Raw genomic sequence first — 18,422 nt, forward strand, 5'->3', positions numbered from 1 at the left:
AAATATACTATTTTATAGCTACAGCTTGTCTCTACATTCTATCAAATTCTAAGCCTATTCAGACATATAGTAGTAGAGATATCGTAAATCTAATTCTATTGTGATGCTTTTGAAATAGGCCTATTCATAGAAAAAATCACAAAAGTCCCTCAGACGGCTGAGGAGAGAAACGCTACCGACAGGGGTCAGAAACCGCTAACCCCCAGGCCATACTCTATTTGGAGTAGCAATATGCATGGTGGTTTGTGCGTCCTCGGTTCTCTCCTCACGTCTGAGCTAGCTGAGATAACTTCCGTTGATCTTCCTCGAGCTCAACTTGTTCTTCTAACCATTTTAGGTTAGCGGACGACTATAATTGGGTTAGTGCAGAGGGAGATTTGCAAAGTGCCGTGTATCCGTTTTGTGAGGGAGCTCCGAGCTGTGCTCGTGTGAGCATCGGAAGAAGATTGGAAGATGGAAGAGGGATGGGGTGATTGGTTTATACATAGAAATCCGATCCAAGTTTGCAGTTACGGAAATAGAAGAGCGGCGTGATTGCGGGTTTGGCAAGCCTGTGTGTGTCTCTCTCTCCACAGCGCCAAGCGCGGAGCGACCGGGAAAATTTCTAGGCCAAAACTCTCCATCTGGAGCCTTATGACTTCAACCCCTTTGCAGCGAGAATTTCACCCCAGCTAACCGACCTGACATAAAACGTCCGGACTATTGGCGGGGAAAGAGTGATCCGGCATGAGGTGTAAATGCTGAGGTGCAGATGCTGAGGTGCAGATACATTTTGCGGGGCAGAGTGTGTCAGGTGTGAAACTACTCCCTCCGTCGTTTGGAGGAAGGGTTTCGATGAAACTGTGGGGTTAAGGTTTGCTGAGAGTTAGATGCTTGAAGATGCTTATTTCAACAGCGCAGGCAAGGAAGGCGTCACTATGTCAACGGATGAAGAACCGAAAGCTGTGTGAGGAGGGGTCGCGGACAGACACAGCCAGAATGACAAGACATCAGAGATATGAGGATGCACAGAACTAGGGTTTGGAATTGCGAACCAGAACGAGAACGAGGGATATCACATTTGGTTGCTTGGAATGAGTGGAATAGATGTTTATCGTATAATTGCGTTGCTTGATTCGATTCGATTCGATTCGATTCATGCTTCCCATTACCATACCGTACCATACCGTACCGCCATCATATCCACACCCAAAGACGTAAAAACGCCGCGTTCTCCGTACCTGTCTTGCCCGGGCCAGGCTATGAAGATGGGATGGGGAATTCTCTAGGCGAAGTTGTAGACTGGGATGCCGTACTGCGGGAAGACGATGGTTGTTAGCAGATTTTAAATTTAGCGGAAAGAGACGGGAGCAGGAAGTGTTTTCAGAGGTGAGGGGGGGGAATTTCTTACGTTGAGTGGGCTGTTAAACCTAAGTCCCTTGTCCAGCCCTGAAATCTCATCAATCTCCGCCTGTTCCAAATCGAAACTCGTCACGTCCAGGTTCTCAATCAACCTATCCTGAGTATTACTTTTCGGAATGACGGAGATTCCTCGCTGTGTGGCCCATCTTAGCAGCACCTGCGCGGCGGTCTTGCGGTATTTGATGGCGATTTTGGTGATGACAGGATGGTCGAAAAGAAGCGTGACGTCTTCCGCAAGCTTCATATCGCAGTCACGGAAAGACTGGGGGCCAAATGACGAGTATCCAACAATCTTAATGCCGTTCAGTTTGCAGAGGTCCAGCAGGTTCTGCTGCACGAGATAGGGGTGGTGCTCGATCTGGAGCACGGCAGGCTTGGTGGTCGCATATGTGAAAAGATCCAACAGCAGCGCGCCAGTGTAATTGGACACCCCAATGCTCTTAGCCAAGCCAGTTTTCTTCAGCTCCTCCATTGCTTTCCAAGTGCTCTCCAATGTCGCGCTTCCGTGCACAACCTCCTTCTCGCCATCGTAGAACCACCCCGGCGGATATCGCGTCTCCGGCGCAACGTATTTCAGGGAAACGGGGAAGTGGATGTAGTACATGTCGAAGTAATCTACACCCCAGTCTTTGAGCTGCTTTCTGCAAATCGGCTCGACTTGTTCAGGATCATGAAATGAGTTCCAGAGCTTGCTGACGATGAAGAGGTCTTCTCGCTTGACGAGGCCATCTTTGATGGCTCGGGCTATACCTTCGCCTGCCTCGACTTCGTTTCCGTAGTCTGAAGGTAAGTCAGCATTTGTGGAGAACGTGCTCTGATGTCGCGAAGATGTGCAGGGATCTGGATCAAAAACGGAAAGTCGGGACCGCAGCCGAAAATCGAAGACCTCATAAGACATCTCACTCATGAGAAATCACCCGGACGACCACAGAACGTTAGCCTCAGATGCCAAGTGGTCCGGTCTTCTTGAAGACAAGGTTTCAGTCAGCGTCCCCTAGAGGAAGATCTTAGGCGCCTTTGCCCTTCGAAGAAACCCGGATCGATCCGGCCAAGATGTAGAGAGTTGGTTCTCGTGCTACACCGCATTGCGTTTGAGGTCTCATGAATTCACAGAAAATGATGTTTACATACCGCAGGCACCATCAAACAACCTGTACCCGTCCTTAATGGCTCTATATATGACGTCCGCGCAAGTTGCGTTGTCCATTTTCCACAGGCCCAATCCTACTTGAGGCATCTTATTGCCGTCGCTCAGCTCGATGAGAGGAGGCATGATATCTGCGATAGGCGCCATTCTTGATATGTTGGTCTGAGAATCTGAAGAATTGAAGATGAGGGAGTGTTGCAGAGAGGAAAATGGAATTGAGGTTGAAAAAGAAGGTCTAGTGAGCAGTCCAGCTGGTATTAATACAGCAAAGGAACAAAGCCTCGTTCCACAGATCTGTAACCGATCAAGAAGCAGGCACCCGAGCGGGTCCATATAAAAACCGCAGAAACCGCGTCGTCGACATATACGACCCTGCATTTAAACCGCAGGAGCGGGTTCGCCAGGCGTCCCTGGCCAAATTTCCTTCCCAGGCCGCTGGCGATTGCTTTTTTACCAGCGCAGTGTAGATTAGGCTGTGCCCGGTATGATGGTTTGTGGCTTCCTGCTGTGCATATACCGTGATTTGGGGATGGTCCGGTCTCGCAATCGAGGTTACACCAACGAGAAGTGATTGCATAGTGGAGAGAGTGGAAATTTGTTGGATACCGTCAGCACACCTCTCCTGTTCCTGGATGAAAGGTGCGGCTTTTCTTTTTGGAAGAATCTGGTTGAAAATTTTCTCCATCTGGGACATCATCCATTGTTTTGCGTGGGGCGGCAATCTGAATAGGTAACAATCACCACAGCGACACATAGCTATCATAGTGGGGTTACTGCAGCGTGCCCCTCCATTGCCAATGTCACTGCACGGATAAAGTGCTCTAAAAGCACCGGATAAAGTACCTTTAGTTTCCCATATTGGACCGGTGGCCCTGTGGCCGTGGGATTACTTCGGGTGAGATTTGTGATTCGCTTCCAAATGATGTGGCTGCTGCACCGGATTCCGTCGACTCTGCATCCGAATGTGAATTTGCTGGCACGTGGTGATCGCCAAAAGACAATGTGACCTGCAAGCCAATCTGAAATCCTCTTGGGTGTAATCAATGCGATAAGAGAACGCCTTGACGGGGCCATAATAGTTTATCACATATAGGTACAAATTGGGTTGAAGACCGAGCTGAGGAGAGGATTGATGAAGTGAAGTCTGGCCTGGCGCGCAAGGAACGCCTGTCAAGTCTTGATGACGTTAGCCAGAGGGGGGAAAGCGGCAGGGACAAGCACACCGTCTCCTCGCAATATGAGAGGATTTATCATAGTTCCTATTTTATTATTGGCCCTTTCTTGGTAATATTCATTTGAGTTTGATATCAGTCTTGATGTAGTACAGCCTTAATTCAACGTCAACTGACCTCAAACTCGTCACCCTTTGATGGCGGTAACGAGCTTGCCTTGATTTCCTCCCTCGAATAGCATCATCCATGTCTTAGGAATATCCTCAAACTTCGTTGGTACCACTGTCTCCGTCTCTGACCCAATCTTGAGCTTGCCCTCTTTGATGGCCTGTACCATCCTCTGCAGCATGGCTCCCGTCTTCCCCGCAACAACCGCGTCGGTGACGATGAATCCCTTCACTTCAAGCCTGTTCATAACAATTTGCATCCAATTCTTCACTCCAACCGGATCTCCTATCTTGTTGTAGTTTGAAATGGCACCACAAGCACTGATTCGTCCATATCGCTTCATCCTCGTGAGCATGAGATCCAGAATCTCGCCACCAACATTATCAAAATACACCTCCACGAACCCCTCAGTAGCTTTACATAGCTGCTCCTTGAAATCCGGGCTCTTGTAGTCTACGCAGACGTCCGCGCCGAGGCTCTCTACCCACTTGCACTTTTTCGTTCCACCCGCAATGCCAATGACCTTCTTGCAGCCAACGATGTGCTTTGCGATTTGCACAACCATGCTTCCTGTTGCGCCAGCTGCTCCTGAGACAACCACGGCGTCTTCTGCCTTTGTACCCACAACATCGATGAGGCCATAATACGCTGTCAGACCCGGACCCCCTAACGCACCGATGAAGTGTGTCGGACGGATTCCGACGCTCTCATCAGGCTGAATAGCACGGCAATCCTTCGCGTCTACTACCTCATACTCGCTCCATCCCGTGGTAGCTACGACAAGCTGACCTTTTTTCAGATCCGAATTCGATTCAACAACCTCGCAAACGCCAAATGCGCGCATGACATCGCCCTTGACGACTGGTGTGGTATACAGGCGCTCGGGATCCTGGTCTTTCTGGATCCAGGCCCTTTGTGCAGGATCGTTTGAGAGATACAGGGATTTAACGAGAACCTGTCTGGGTTTAGGGGGGGAAAGAGTCTTGGTTTCGAGGGTAAATGTGGCGTTGTCACCGCTAAGGACAGGGTCCATCTCAGGTGGGTTCGCGAGAATCCATTGGCGAGTTTTTTGACCGGACATAGCGGTGGAGATGGGTGGAATGAGGAAGGATTTGAATTAGGAATGGCCGCGGAGGGATGATCTTGTTTTGCTTTCGGTTTTTCATGTGTATTAGAAATGAAATTGGATTTGAAAGCAAATGGCCTCACCCTAGTCACAAAATAGCTGTCTCTGGATAGAAATTGCCTCGGTTAGATCAAGAATTGAAGCTGACGAGGCCAAGTGAAGTTCAAATTACCACCGTGTTAGGTGCAATATCGAAAAGCTTAGATTCAGCTGACAAGCAATGATTGAATCGTTTGCTCTTAGTAGAGAGAAGTGAGGTGAAGTGAGTGGGGTAGCTCGAGGGAAGCTTGAGGCGGGGTACTTCGACATGACTCGTGACAACCACCAGCCAGAAGATCCTTGACACGAAAGATGAGTCCCAAGAGGGTCTTCGCATTCGCCGTATGATGAAACGTGCGATTGTTAGAGCTGGAAATCAGGCGATGCCTCACGGTAGTGTCTGTGAGAGGTCACCGTTTGAATGCATTAGGACTTTCGGGTTGCAACGTTGTTGGCGAGAGAAAGCTAATCATAGTAGAACTAGGCTTCTAGACTCGGTCCGTTCGCAGATGCCCATGTCGTGTTTGACCGCTTTTCTCGAGGCTGACAAGCAATTCTAACGCGAAATGAGAATTCGCATCCGTTCGTCGCTTATTCCTAGTAACGGGGTGGCAATCTCGGCCATTATATGTATCGTTGACTGCTTTGAACGAGCTCGATGAGTCCCTGCAAAGGTTCGATTGGAATGGGCGGAGAGTAAAGCCCGGGTACTTTCGTGCCGTAATAAGCCCTCTCACACCAAGCTGCCTCTTTCTTTGCAGCCTTGGCCTCAAAGTACTTTCTAACAACCACGAGAGGTGTAAGGGTACTGAAACGTCCAGTATATCCGGCAGTTGGCCGGCAACTGAAAGGAACGCCTCGACAGATGCAATCCGCGTATCCAGAGAGCTCTCGATCCCATACGTATAGTTGTTTCGGCTCTAGCTGGTGGAATTTCCGGACAAGTAGGAAATTGTTTGATCGCAGAATAAGCATGCTCATCCAGTAGAGCAGGTAGGTATTCGATGTAGCCCAAGAATTGAATGCAAAAACCGGATCGTATGTGAGGTCATCACAGATTTGTAGAAACCCAGTCATTGAGTTAACATCGACCTTTGTGTACCGAGGCCCATCCTTTTCGAACTTGGCGAACCATTTGAAGGCGCGGTCAGCTAGACGCTGGGAATCAGTGATGACTTTCTCGAATTCTTCGGCTGACGCAGCAGCTCTGGTGAGTTTGTCAGTCCTCTCGAGTAGCCGAGGAACGCAGATGCAAAGGTCCATTAAATATACCCATGGGTCAGGCTTCGCCGCTTTAGAGGTCACCTCAAGCCATTCTGGGGAGTCTAATATCGATGCTTTTCTGACATGGAAGCCGATAGTTAACTACGAGGGTAATTAGCATATACTAAACCTTCTAGAAATAGGTGCTACGTACCGAGTAGTAACGAATGCCGTGGAAAATATCCAAGGTCAACTTTGTGTTGATTGAGGCAGGCCCGCGTTGTTTCAAAAGGCGCAACAAGCCTTGCACATGGTAGAAGAAACCCGTGCCACTACTCACGCCTACGAAAACCTAAAGCATGATTGTTAGCCTGGAGAAGAATGAGCCACATTGAGAAAGATACCTCATATAAAGCTAGCAGGTACGTTGCTAAGAGCGTCTCATCTTCCTGTGGGGTTTTCGGCTGCGTTATGGACCTCATCAACTGGCCGAGTGCTGTGCTGTATAGAGATCGGCTTCTGTTGATGAGGGGATAATTCTTGTTGGAAACAGCCAGCTGCGCCGCAGATAATGCATCCAGGGAAGCCAAGAGAACCTGCCTCGATGCGGGAGTTGAAGGAAGAGAAAGGATCAAAGCTGAAGGGGGGGTGAGAGTTTCACCTTCCCATTTAGGGAGATATAAGGACAAGAAATTGCTGAGATGCTGAATGCGCTCGACTGCAATAGGGCTGAGCTGTCGTGGTACTAGTACATCTACGGCCTTGGATGCCGAAGAACGGAGCTGAATGACTGACTGCTGGGCGCCTGATATCCCCTCCTGGTCTTGGTATGCGTAACGATAACGGGTTTCGTCCTCTTTGACGATTCCGGGCTTGTCTGTCTGGTCGTTAAATGTGTGGAGGATAAACGCCTGTGTAGGTCGATATCCAGGACATTTCGTCCCCCGTCGAAGGCACGTGTTGCATTCCGGCTTGGCTTCGTCGCAACGTACTTTACGTGCCCTGCAGGTGAAGCATCCACTGGAGCGCTTCGGCATCCGGGTTTCGTGCAAGTGAATCTCGACGTGCTTGCGAAGTTTTGCAGCGTGGTAAAGGACGAAGTGTGTTCCAAAAGAGCCCGTAATCAGCCAGGAAACTTTGAGGTTTATCAGATCAAGCTGCGAGTGCCTTCGAATAGTAGGGAGCAAAAGAACGAAAATAGAACTGAGAACGTGACGTCCCGGCGGAGGACCACCGCATGCCAAGTGGCGCCTCGTATCCACCAGGCACCAATCCAAACCGGCTCCTCATTCTGAAGACGCTACGTAGCATCCACCAAAGACGGGGGTTGCAACTGGGGACAAGAGATGATATCAAGGAAAAGTGCGGAGTCAGCTCCGTACGTAAAGAAAAGAACCTTGTAAGCGGTTAATAGATGATAGGCTACAGCATCAGACGAAATCGTTAGTGACAATGACCCTGATTAGGCATGCTATTGTGGTCTGTAAAGAACCATTACAAAGGAAAATGTCCTGGACGATTTGTTCCCTGCGATAAAGAGCGTGGTGTTTGATAATGCTGGTGAGCTTCATGTGAGCCAATGCGCTAGCAGGGTAGGGTTCCACTTTACGGTACTGAAGATTAGAAATGATGGTCATGGTTGTCGATGGGAACAACGCTCTCAAAGCCCAAGCATACGAATGAGCGAGGAAGAGGTTCTTTTATGCCTTTGTTTCAAAGTGCCGAGGGGTTGCCATCAGGCTCGCTGGACGACTCGACAATGCAAAAGACATCCTGGTTTGGGAGTCACTCGCGAATACGAGAAACCCAGTATGGTGATGACAAGCGAAGAACACATGCAAGTGCCCGATGATTGGGTAGGCGCCCAATTTCTAGAAAACCAGGTGGCTCTGGAGTCGCTTTGATGTGGAGGGACTTCTCCTTGAGCATCTAATTCAAGAGAAGATGCGCTTAGAATGCACCTGCAAATCCTTCGACAGGACACGCTGGGATAGAACAAATGACCGATACTCCCGCCAAGGAACCAAAGTTTGACTCTGTGACGTCAAAGATAACTTAGACTGCTTGTGCTAGTAGGAAGTATTATATAGATGCCAACTCGATCAGATACGGGATCTATGGTATAGTCTGGGCGATAGAGTGACAATTTACCTGCGAAGACCATTACCTGACCCAGGACCAAAAGTGAACCTCAAGAGAGATGAACTACAAAGACGTGCTTCAAGAACTCCACTATGTCTTCCTACCAACTCCGTGTGCTATGAAAATGCTAGGCTTTAGATGAAGGGTATCCATACTCGAGTGCGTTCCTTGTATGCCTTGTATTCTTCACCAAAAAACTTAACAAGGTGCTTCTCCTCATCTATTATAGTAATATTAGTAAAACGAATCCTCAAAAAATTGTAGGAAGTTTAGCGAGAGAGGACACTTACGGTTGATCCGAGTGTTGAAAAAGTACCAGAGAACAGCGGCATATCCAGCAAAGCTGACACAGTTGCCAAGAGCTACTTGGGTTCCAAGGCCCCACCAGAAAAACCCGAAATACGAGGGATGTCGAAAAATACTATATAGACCAGAGGTAACCAACTCATGGCCTTCATTCTTCTGAGATTGCACCTGGTGATTGAAGTTCGTCCCTGCTTGAGCCATGGCAAGGCTTCGCACCACTTGTCCTACAGTGATCATAACTAGACCGAGCAGAATTATCGGCAGCGGGTTTACGAGGGCTTGCCAGTGGGGAAAAAAGTACGAGGTAATGAGCGTTTCGACGAGGGCGAAGCTATGAGCTTGTCGGTATCGGCTTCCATTGGTGAGAAGGAAGGATGAGACGAATGCGGTTGGTGTGTTGTATGCTGCCGTCGTCCAGAACTCGAGGAAGTGGAAGACGCAGAGGGTAGCGATGAAGAAGGGGGCGCGCCAGAGACGGTTCTGGTAGTATAGGAGAAGGGCAAGACTGAAGAGGGAGCTGAGCCCTAAAGTGACCCCCAGAAGGAATGCCCGAATCGCTATGCCAGATAACGAGCGGTCTCCGCCCGGCCAGAAAGCCCGGGGGATCGTGTTGTGATTCTTTAGGCGGACAACCGAAGCTTCTTGCGCTCGTAGTTCAGCGTCAAGTTCGGTTGACCACTCCCTTCGCCGGGCCGGTCGATTGACTGGGAAGGAAATATCTGGACAAGGAGACGTGGGTGTGCCGTTCTGGCCGACGACCATGTTGTCGAGCTTGCGGGATAAGATCAACGGGTGGATGAGGAATGCGCTGGCGAAGAGGAAGCAAAGATTATAACATAGTGAGCCTAGAAATGCAACGCCTGCCGTATGCGGGCGCAGAAAAGAGAAAATAAGAGAACAAGAGAACAATAGTAACGTGAGCTTTAGTTTCTTTTGATGTTTTAGACGTCTTTGAAGCTGCGATATTGCTCGCTTGATGAAGTCACCGCCTTGCAACCGGACGGATGGATCAACATATTTCCGGCGGTATGCCGTTTTAGGCTTTGGGCCTGGGGCTTTGGGCCTCAGGCTGAATCCAACCTGAGGCACACACAGTATGATAAAGAGACTGGCATCGTACACGAGATGAAATAAGACTAGGCCAGCCAGCACTCTCCATTTCTTGTAGTCTGTACTCGTTCTGCTCTTATCTCTTCCAAATCTACCCCAAGTCTGTCCTACCCACTGCCATGTCAATGTCCGAGAACAAGCAGAAGATGCTCCGCGGTGAGCTCTATCATGCCTTCACTCCGGAGCTGGTTGCGGCACGAGCCCGCTGTAAACACGCGTGCAGACGTTACAACAACGCTGGGGATGTCCCTCGTCGAACATTGACAGAGATGTGGCAGGAGTAAATACGCCTTCCCCCACACCCAACTCCCGATGCCTTAGGCTCACAAAATTCCTTAGCATCGTTCAGGAGAATACTCCTCTCCCAGCACGAGCTGTTAATCCCGAGGAAGACGACAAGCTCTTCGACAACGACCCTTGGGTTGAGCCCCCAGTCAACATTGACTATGGATTCAACGTTCGACTGGGTAAGAACGTGTTCATCAATTTCCACTCTGTCTTTCTTGACACGTGCCTCATCACTATCGGTTCCCGCACACTCGTCGGCCCCAATGTATCATTCTTTTCTGGTACCCATCCTCTGGATCCTGTAGTACGCCAGGGGACACGTGGTCCAGAGCTAGGCAAAGAGATACATATAGGTGAAGACTGCTGGATTGGAGGCAACGTCGTCATCCTCCCTGGAGTGAATATTGGAAGAGGAAGCGTGGTCGGTGCTGGAAGCATCGTAACAAAGAGCGTGCCCGAATTCACAGTAGTTGCAGGCAATCCAGCGAAAATCCTTCGCAAAGTCGAAACCGCCATGGATCCAACTCAGAGCGGCTCTGGACGGAAAGTGTGGCCAGGAGACCACGTCGAAGGTGCCGAGGTTCCAATGGCCGAAATAGGCGAGAGGGACGAGGCCACGCAGACCCTTCTGAAATGATTTCTTCGGGCAACCTCCCGACGCATTTTCGCGACAGCATACCTCTATGACGACTGCCCGTTGCCCTCTTCAGGGCTTCTTGTTCTGTCCTAGGTTTAGCAGCAGAATCACTACCCATAGATGTTCGAAGCCATTCTTTGATCGATTGCGAACTCAGCCTATATTACTGTGTAGTATTTGTAGGTAAGATATGATCTCGATCACTTGAAGTCCTAGGCTATTTCAAATTCCTTTCATTGTTTCCACGCCGACCTTAACGCAGCCTAATTATCCATTACAAATTTCATTTTCCAGATTCATTAATAATAGCACAGTCTAGATGTTTTACATGGACAGGCGGCAGGCGACATGCGATTGCACCCTTTTTCTAGCTTCGCTTTTACATCGGCACAACTTGTTGAAGAAGCAAATTGAGCGATGTTATTCGGAAGACGCAACCTCCCGCGTGCCAATGCGCCCTGCACCCCACAGTCTGGGGAAGAGACTCTTACAGACGAGACTTTCCTCGTTGACCTGATGGGGATTCTCACCACCTTAGTTGTTTAGACGGTATTCGAAGCCTATTTCCGCAATTTGTCCGCATAAATAGCACCACTGTCTGCCCGAGCAGTTTCTGTTACTCACCATCTCGCTGTTTTCTCTGCATACGGGTATAGCCAAGCTTGACAGGATTCATGGACGTGATTCAAGACTTTTTGATGCGCAGCCAAGCTTTCTACGCCAAGACTCACGAAACTGAACCGCGACGCCAACAAAACATCGGCGCTCGATCTCCAAACATACCAAAACATCCAACTTCTGTTTTGTTTGATTTTAGCGATAAGATCCCCGTCTGAACACCGACCGTGAGTATGAGCGGACGGTCCACATAACCCAACCTGCGACATGTTCGACGTGATGGATCGGGCAGCTCTGATGCACAGTGTAGTGAGCGTGTGGGCCAAGAGAAGGCTCCTACATCACAAAAACTGCCAAGCGGTCACGGAATTTGCATTTCCCACTTCACATCCTAGATGTCGTCTGATGTCTAGTCTTCTCCTGAGGTGTAGAAGTTTGCAATGTGTATGGGAGAGAGCCAGGGAAGGCGTACAAATGCACTAGAAGCCCGCGATAACACCAACTTCACATTCGGCGAGCAGGCTTCACTCGAATAACGAATATAACGGTCCTGAGATTCTTTACTCTCATTCTGCGGCTCTCTGATTCTAATTCCCTTCACTTCTTCCAATCCTTTAGTATATATTTCCTTCACCATGAAGTACATAATCCTTTCTCTTCTTTGCTCATCTGCTGCGATTGCAGCTCCTCTCGCGCAGCAAGGCACTGGTGCTAATGCTAATACCAACGCGGGAACAGCTGGTGCTGGAACACAGGCTGGCGTTGGTCAAGGACAAGCGGCACAGGCTCAGGGTCAAGCTACCCAAGCTCAAGGCCAGGCTGCGCAGCAACAAGGACAGGCTGGAACCGCAAATACTGGAGCCCAAGCTCAAGGTCAAGCTAATGGACAACTTCAAAATTCTCCTCAACAAGGAGCTGGCGCTGCACCTGCTGGCACTGCAGGCACTGCAGGAACTCAAGCGGGAACCCCTTCACAACAGCAGCTCGCAAACGCCGTTGCTAATTGGCAGGCTGACACTTCAATGGTGTCTAACTTCCTCAACACTGGAGCCAGCATCATGAACAATGTTGCTTTCAAGCAAGCCGCCAATGTTGCCTTCAATGCCGAAGTCGATGAGCTCAACCACAAAGCCATCATCGAGGGAGACCAGAGCATTGCGACCAACCCGAACATTCAGGCTGCCAATAGCACGCTTGCTACCGGAGGATCTTTCCAGGACGTCGTCGACAAGCTCCAGGAGATGTCAGTGAAGGGACGCGCCGCGGTCCAGAATATCGACTTGATCAACCAGAACCGCTGTGTCAACGGCAAGTTTACCTTGTTTCATCCTGAGACGAATTGAAGCTAATAGTGTATAGTCCTTCCTAACATTGACGCCTACTTCGCTGGCACTGGGTCTACCCAGCAGTCTGTCCGTCCTACTGCTTGCGACCAGACTGGTGTTGCTGGTGGTGTTCAGGGAACTGGTGCTACGCAGCCAGGACAAGACCCCGGCACTCCGGCGAAAGCTTTTGCCGCTGCCGCTCAGCTTCAGGGAGGTCAAGGCCAGGCTCAGGCTGGACAACAAGCTGGAGCTCAGGGCCAGGCTGGCCAACAAGCCGGTGCTCAGGGCCAGGCTGGTCAGCAAGCCGGTGCTCAGGGTCAGGCTGGTCAGCAAGCTGGTGCCCAGGGCCAGGCAGGACAAGCTGCTGGTCAAATCAACCCTAACGCTCAGGCTAACTCTACCGCGGCTCAGCAAGGTCAAGGCCAGGCTGGTCAAGCTCAGGCAGGTCAGCAAGCGGGTCAAGCTCAGGCAGGTCAGCAAGCGGGTCAAGCTCAGGCAGGTCAGCAGGCAGGTCAAGCTCAGGCAGGTCAGCAAGCGGGTCAAGCTCAGGCAGGCCAGCAAGCGGGTCAAGCTCAGGCAGGTCAGCAAGCGGGTCAAGCTCAGGCAGGCCAGCAAGCAGGTCAAGCTCAAGCAGGCACCGCAGCCCAGCAGGGAGGCGCCGCACAAGCTCAGAACCCCAACGCCCAGGCCGGCACCAATGCAGGAACAGCCGGTACCGGTGCACAGCAACAGGGTCAAGCCGCCGGAACTAACGCCCAGCGACCTCAGGGTCAGGCCAATGGCGGCGCGGCTGCTCAACAACAGGGTCAAGCTGGAGCTAACTCGCAGCGACCACAGGGACAGGCCAACGGCGGTGCGGCTGCTCAACAACAAGGTCAAGCTGGAGCCAACTCGCAGCGACCACAAGGACAGGCCAACGGTGGTGCAGCTGCTCAACAGCAGGGTGCTAATACCGGAGCTGGTGCCGCTGCACAAGGCCAGACTGGTCAAGGACAACTCGCCAGCGCCGGAGCCAACTAGGGAGAAGACCCCGCGATTGGAAGAGGGAGCTAGACGAGGCCATGTGCTGGTTCACAGCTTCACATTGGATGCTACTGTCATTATCCCCTTCTTTCAGCGCTAGATAGTGAAGTTGAAGATTGAATCGATCAGATTGTCCGCCTACATACTCGTTGACTTCTATGTGCTCTGACACTCACTAAACTAATCTTGCTGGCCCTAAATCATTGGGGTTATGGAGGTGTCGATGTCTGCAGCCGAGTGACGGGGAACAGCCACTCTTTTTTCCTCGTGAATAGTTCGCCGTCGGGTAGCCTGGTTTCGTTTGCGTCAGGCCCGCTGGCGCTCCAGTAGGTGTTTTGTGTGCTGGAGCCGGTAAGGTATGTGGAACTATCGCGTTATCAGTGAGTCTTACTTTCCTTTCTCCTCCCAAAACCCCTTCTCACTAGGCATTTTGCCAACACTTCCTTTCCACTCTCATACAAATCTACTTACTTATCAACCCTCCACCCCCTCCTAACTGTCAAATACCCCTCCCCAAACCGATAACTAATATCCAATGCCCTTTCGCCACAGTAATCCCAGAGTGCGGAAATCGCGTAAAGGTTGAAATATGTCGGCGGAATGATACAATCGGCTTCTGCGTAGAAGCCAGGTCGCGGGTCAAGGACGTGGAAGGAGAGGTTGGATTGCGGGCCTTCGATATAGGGGTTGGCCATGAAAGCGGAGAAGTTGGTAACGATGAGGGTAAGGTTTATGGGAGTGGTTTGAGTGAGGCAAAGCGAGGAGAGAATTAGGAGGCTGAGTAAGGTGGGTAGATACATGATGGAAAGCGTGAGTCTCTGGGAGTGTTTAGAAGCAAGCTGGGGAAGTTGATATGGGTTGTCGATTGGCTTTATGTGCCATCCAATGTGGGGTCGCGAATTCAATGAATTCCTGCAGGGTGGTAGAAGCATAATTGATTAATATTGATATTGGCAGTCAACTTCGGGTTCCAACACTACCTTTGCAATTTGCATCAAGAAGCTTTAAATGGCCAGGCGTGCCGCTGAACTGGGTCGTCCAGAGGATCGGAAATCGCTCGGGGACGTGGAATCAGTTTAAGGACGCCGCAAAGCTTAGTCCTTCAAAAAAGCCGCCTCTCTGAAAAATTAGTGAGGGAGACGGGGCCTGGGACCTCAAAATAACTTCCGAGGACGTGGAAAGGATTATGATAGTATATTGTGGGAGTGTCAATAAGGATTATTGAGTGATTTCATCTGCATCGGTTATATGTGCCCGAGTGGTGCAACAGGGGATTGCTGTTCCTGAATATACTCTAAGGCGCCCTAGGATGGGAATGGGAGTTCTTTGCATGTGAGCGCGGGGCTGAAGGATGCGAATGGACTGATTCTGAGTGGAGCTCGTTACACGAATACGTGCTTCCTTTGCTTGTCTTAACCTCAAGCTTATGCAAACTCGACGATTTTCAACATCTATCGAAAAACATAGCCTCATTATCCGGAAGAAACGCCAAGAATCCCGCTTCTTCTCTTCGCTGATGTCGGATTTGCAGATTGTAGTTTCTCCTGCCTTAGTGAGTGGTGAATTCGAAGTGGGTATAAAATGGACCAGGCCGCCAAACTCCCTGTCAATCGCAAGTGTGATTATCTTATACCCCACCAAGAGTGAATATGCCGAATACGATGAAAAACGAAGAAACTAGTGTGACAACTCCCTTAATTGAAATGCCGACGATGTTGTCCTACGGATTTGTCTTTTTGAGGTGATTCATGAGCTGGAGATGAAGATTTTGAAGGAGTTTGTGTTGACGAAAGCGCGGACTCGAGGTGTGCTCTGTGATAAGAGGTCAGAAAGATTGTGAAGAGGAATTAGGGGGATTTACGATCTCACTTCAAAGTAAATGCAGAATTCTTGCAATTCTAACCGCAAACTGTCTCTATCGGCCTTTGTAACGTACTGGTGGGCGGGACACTGACTGGCGGAGTTCTGGGAGAGGGCCATAAGCGTCCATGGCTCGGGTATCAACAAAGCTTGCAGAAGTGAAGTCTTGAACCATTGGAGTGATGAATCAGAGGAAGCGGAAGTGTGAAGAAGTCGCGGGCAGTCGAGAAGATGTAACGAGAGGAGGGTTACGACTCAATTTTGAATATCTAATTGTGAATGGTACCTGCCAGAAAAATGGGTGTTCGAAATAATAGATAAAGAGTAGGCGGAGGGTGAGGCTTTTGTTTCGGGATAGAACACATAAAGGTGCAAGAAATGCCGTCTAGCCAGATCAAATGAAATTAGACCATGGTAAAATACCCTTCCACGCTACCTTGATCCCGGCTAATTTTTATCATGGGGCAAAATGCCATGATTGCTTCGATTCTCCTTTCACGTTATCTTCAAGTTGACCACCGCTGTGCAACATCCAAAGTCCAGCATCTCAAAAGTTAGTGGCACGCAAGAAATCTAGCCGATACTGAGATGATCAAGGAATGCTGCAAGATCCCGGCTTGAAGGTCAAAGCGACTAACAGTACGAAGAACGTTGCACGTGGTTTTGTGTTTCCAGCGTTGAGTAGGATATTAATCCAATCCTCCAGAAATACAGATACGACCAGTCGTCTGGGTCCTCGGCACGGAATCAAGCACTCGGCAGTGGGGCGGAGACGGATCCCTTGCAACTCCGGCGTGTGAGGAGAATTGATCCCTGCATATCCCACTCCGAGCTCTTTCATGCTGCAGCCTTATCTGTTGACTGTCGCCGGACAAGGTTAGCATCATCAGGCGGCAATTGCTCGCCCCTTCAGACTCAATCCAGCCCACAGAAGCCTTCGGCCTGGTTCAACAGATTTGAATTCAAATGGAAATCAATTATCTCATAAGGTGTTTAGCGATATCGGCGTGGGATTGGAGACGAATACGACTTTGCCTAGTTTCGGTAGATTTCCTTTTTGGGAGCCCTTCCATTCCCGCCTTGGAAGCACAGTCGCATGGGGTGAGGGCTGGAGGGGGTTTTACAGAAGAGGTTTGGTTCGCGAAGTCGGGGATTTCAGTGGTGGCGGATGTGACGCGGTATTTAGCCTTCGGGGAAGATTAGACGATATCTATTAGGGGACGTGGAAATCATTCCTGGTTAGTTGAAGCAGCAAAGTTGCATATCATTCTGCTATCCCAGAATGGTGTTTACTTATGTCATAGCTGGAATTTGCGGGACCGGTTCCTTCCCGTCCACCATCGATCCTTTCCCTCCAACTTGATCTATTGTATAGATGTGATGGCTTGTTGAGCTTCATGTAAAGCGTCGCCTCATTCGATATCCAAATTTTGTGCTGGTGGTAACGCCGCTTCGTTCTATCACGGACGCGTCGCCAAGCAGACTCAGGTGCATAGTACTATTTCCCACATTAGATTAGTCCTTGAGCACGTACCCATTTTGGCTTTCATCTGCCACGGTCCCCTAAATGAAAACCTCGTTCACGCTTACGCCTGGGCTCGCCATGTGTTGACAACCCTTGTCCACACGATGCAAACCCACTTCATGGTCGGAAGATGGAGGATCGTCATAAGGGACGGGCTAAACTTGTCAGGGCTCCTCTCCAGGCGAGCCCTATGGTGGCTGATATAGTTGGGTGGGACTGGCCACCTATTCGTATCCTCATTTCAGGGACCTGGTCCTGTGTAGTTCAGGGCCTGGGCCAGGGTGTGTGCATCGAATCAGCGTTAGGCTTCTGGAAAGAATACCCCTCTTTATGTAGGGTTTTCTATCCAACCCTAGGTATTCTTTCCAACATAGTCAGCCACCACAATGCCCAAAACACCTCGCCGTCGACTCACCAACAAGGAACGCGTCCAAATCCAGACCCTTAGAGATCTTGGATGGACATGATAAGCTATCGCACAGTATACCGGCGTACCTCAGAGCACAATATCTGCCTCCGATCTCTAGTAACGCCTACGGAGCCTTTGGGTAGGAAGCCTCTACTAGTTACCCCTATTCAACACCTCCTAGGTGAGCATGCTACAGAGAACGCCGAACAACGTCGGAAGACCCGCGAACAGACAGCTCATGGGCTAGGGATTAACGTCTGCCGTTGAACACTTATCAAGGCCTTTGAGAAGGAGCTCTAGTATTAGCGGAAGGCTACTTAGAAGTCTCTCCTTACTAGCAACCACAAACTTGAGCGATTAAGCTGGGCATAGTAGCACCTAGATTAGATTGACAAGCAGCGAGCTTAGGTTGGCTGGAGCGATGAGATATCAGCTCAAACAGGCCTATGTAAGGTATGGGTAACTTGTAGAGCTAAGGAACGATTCCTATCTGACTGCTGCGTGCCTAAACTTAAAGGTTTTAGCTGCTGCATGATATACAGTATCATCTTAATTAACAGTAAAGGGCCATTAATCTTCTTTAAAAACAGCTAGTGTACAAACGCAAAAGGCACGGCTGATTAAGAGGCATAAATCCAGCATGCCTACACAGCTTATACAGGCAGGGGAGACCTTATCTACATGGAAGATAAATGCTCTATTCACAATTTAAAAGCAACTATCGCTACCTATAGAGCTCTACAGATACTTAAAGCTTAGTGGCTAGGCAATTTACTAACCCTTTATTCTATTAAAAACGTGTGGCAGATGCTGAAGCACAGGCTTTTAAGGTTTTTTCTAAAGACTGACGCTAAGGTAAGGCAATTCTTGAAGGAGTGGGATAAGATTGAAATAGCCAACTACAGGAAGTATATTAAGTCTAT

The 18,422-nt window shown here is 49.7% G+C and overlaps 8 protein-coding genes across 8 annotated transcripts; 3 read left to right on the plus strand and 5 right to left on the minus strand.

Annotated features, from left to right (window-relative positions):
- Positions 1-1,264: 1,264 nt before the first annotated feature.
- Positions 1,265-2,674, minus strand: BDR25DRAFT_320793 (Aldo/keto reductase; the record flags this gene model as incomplete). Its single annotated transcript, XM_033691930.1, has 3 exons — positions 1,265-1,294; positions 1,391-2,181; positions 2,533-2,674. 3 exons carry the CDS (start codon positions 2,672-2,674, stop codon positions 1,265-1,267), a joined length of 963 nt encoding a protein of 320 aa, XP_033554358.1.
- A 1,173-nt stretch (positions 2,675-3,847) lies between these two features.
- On the minus strand, positions 3,848-5,342 carry BDR25DRAFT_299439 (NAD(P)-binding protein). The gene is made up of 2 exons (XM_033689147.1): positions 5,098-5,342; positions 3,848-5,039 (listed from the first exon to the last, which is right to left on the minus strand). The coding sequence occupies exon 2, from the start codon at positions 4,967-4,969 to the stop codon at positions 3,908-3,910; it is 1,062 nt and encodes a 353-aa protein (XP_033554359.1). The 5' UTR covers positions 4,970-5,039; positions 5,098-5,342; the 3' UTR covers positions 3,848-3,907.
- Positions 5,343-5,677: 335 nt separating this feature from the next.
- BDR25DRAFT_274717 (uncharacterized protein) lies at positions 5,678-7,293 on the minus strand (the record flags this gene model as incomplete). The annotated part of the gene is made up of 3 exons (XM_033687429.1): positions 5,678-6,418; positions 6,471-6,608; positions 6,661-7,293. 3 exons carry the CDS (start codon positions 7,291-7,293, stop codon positions 5,678-5,680), a joined length of 1,512 nt encoding a protein of 503 aa, XP_033554360.1.
- A 946-nt stretch (positions 7,294-8,239) lies between these two features.
- BDR25DRAFT_330280 (prenyl cysteine carboxyl methyltransferas-like protein Ste14) lies at positions 8,240-9,651 on the minus strand. The gene is made up of 2 exons (XM_033692519.1): positions 8,689-9,651; positions 8,240-8,618 (listed from the first exon to the last, which is right to left on the minus strand). Exons 1-2 carry the CDS (start codon positions 9,464-9,466, stop codon positions 8,533-8,535), a joined length of 864 nt encoding a protein of 287 aa, XP_033554361.1. The 5' UTR covers positions 9,467-9,651; the 3' UTR covers positions 8,240-8,532.
- A 1,134-nt stretch (positions 9,652-10,785) lies between these two features.
- BDR25DRAFT_347874 (uncharacterized protein) lies at positions 10,786-11,893 on the plus strand (the record flags this gene model as incomplete). Its single annotated transcript, XM_033694331.1, has 9 exons — positions 10,786-10,907; positions 10,950-11,052; positions 11,083-11,246; positions 11,278-11,314; positions 11,350-11,389; positions 11,430-11,569; positions 11,596-11,633; positions 11,685-11,757; positions 11,789-11,893. 9 exons carry the CDS (start codon positions 10,786-10,788, stop codon positions 11,891-11,893), a joined length of 822 nt encoding a protein of 273 aa, XP_033554362.1.
- A 99-nt stretch (positions 11,894-11,992) lies between these two features.
- Positions 11,993-12,663, plus strand: BDR25DRAFT_364370 (uncharacterized protein; the record flags this gene model as incomplete). Its single annotated transcript, XM_033696840.1, has 2 exons — positions 11,993-12,065; positions 12,225-12,663. Coding segments are annotated over 2 exons (512 nt in total), but the record flags the coding sequence as incomplete, so codon positions are not given.
- A 1,251-nt stretch (positions 12,664-13,914) lies between these two features.
- Positions 13,915-14,637, minus strand: BDR25DRAFT_347876 (uncharacterized protein; the record flags this gene model as incomplete). Its single annotated transcript, XM_033694332.1, has 3 exons — positions 13,915-14,071; positions 14,097-14,144; positions 14,177-14,637. The coding sequence occupies 3 exons, from the start codon at positions 14,635-14,637 to the stop codon at positions 13,915-13,917; spliced, it is 666 nt and encodes a 221-aa protein (XP_033554364.1).
- Positions 14,638-14,713: 76 nt separating this feature from the next.
- Positions 14,714-17,753, plus strand: BDR25DRAFT_347877 (uncharacterized protein; the record flags this gene model as incomplete). Its single annotated transcript, XM_033694333.1, has 21 exons — positions 14,714-14,770; positions 14,841-14,904; positions 14,932-14,984; positions 15,028-15,037; positions 15,079-15,223; positions 15,277-15,321; positions 15,348-15,387; positions 15,447-15,510; positions 15,557-15,616; positions 15,669-15,723; positions 15,759-15,868; positions 15,959-16,075; positions 16,104-16,118; positions 16,163-16,241; positions 16,280-16,441; positions 16,479-16,735; positions 16,809-16,934; positions 16,959-17,212; positions 17,239-17,390; positions 17,447-17,638; positions 17,696-17,753. The coding sequence occupies 21 exons, from the start codon at positions 14,714-14,716 to the stop codon at positions 17,751-17,753; spliced, it is 2,115 nt and encodes a 704-aa protein (XP_033554365.1).
- Between the last annotated feature and the right edge of the window lie 669 nt (positions 17,754-18,422).

This window comes from Lindgomyces ingoldianus (genome assembly GCF_010093535.1).
Source record: "Lindgomyces ingoldianus strain ATCC 200398 unplaced genomic scaffold BDR25scaffold_1, whole genome shotgun sequence".
NCBI classification, from domain to species: Eukaryota; Fungi; Ascomycota; class Dothideomycetes; order Pleosporales; family Lindgomycetaceae; genus Lindgomyces; species Lindgomyces ingoldianus.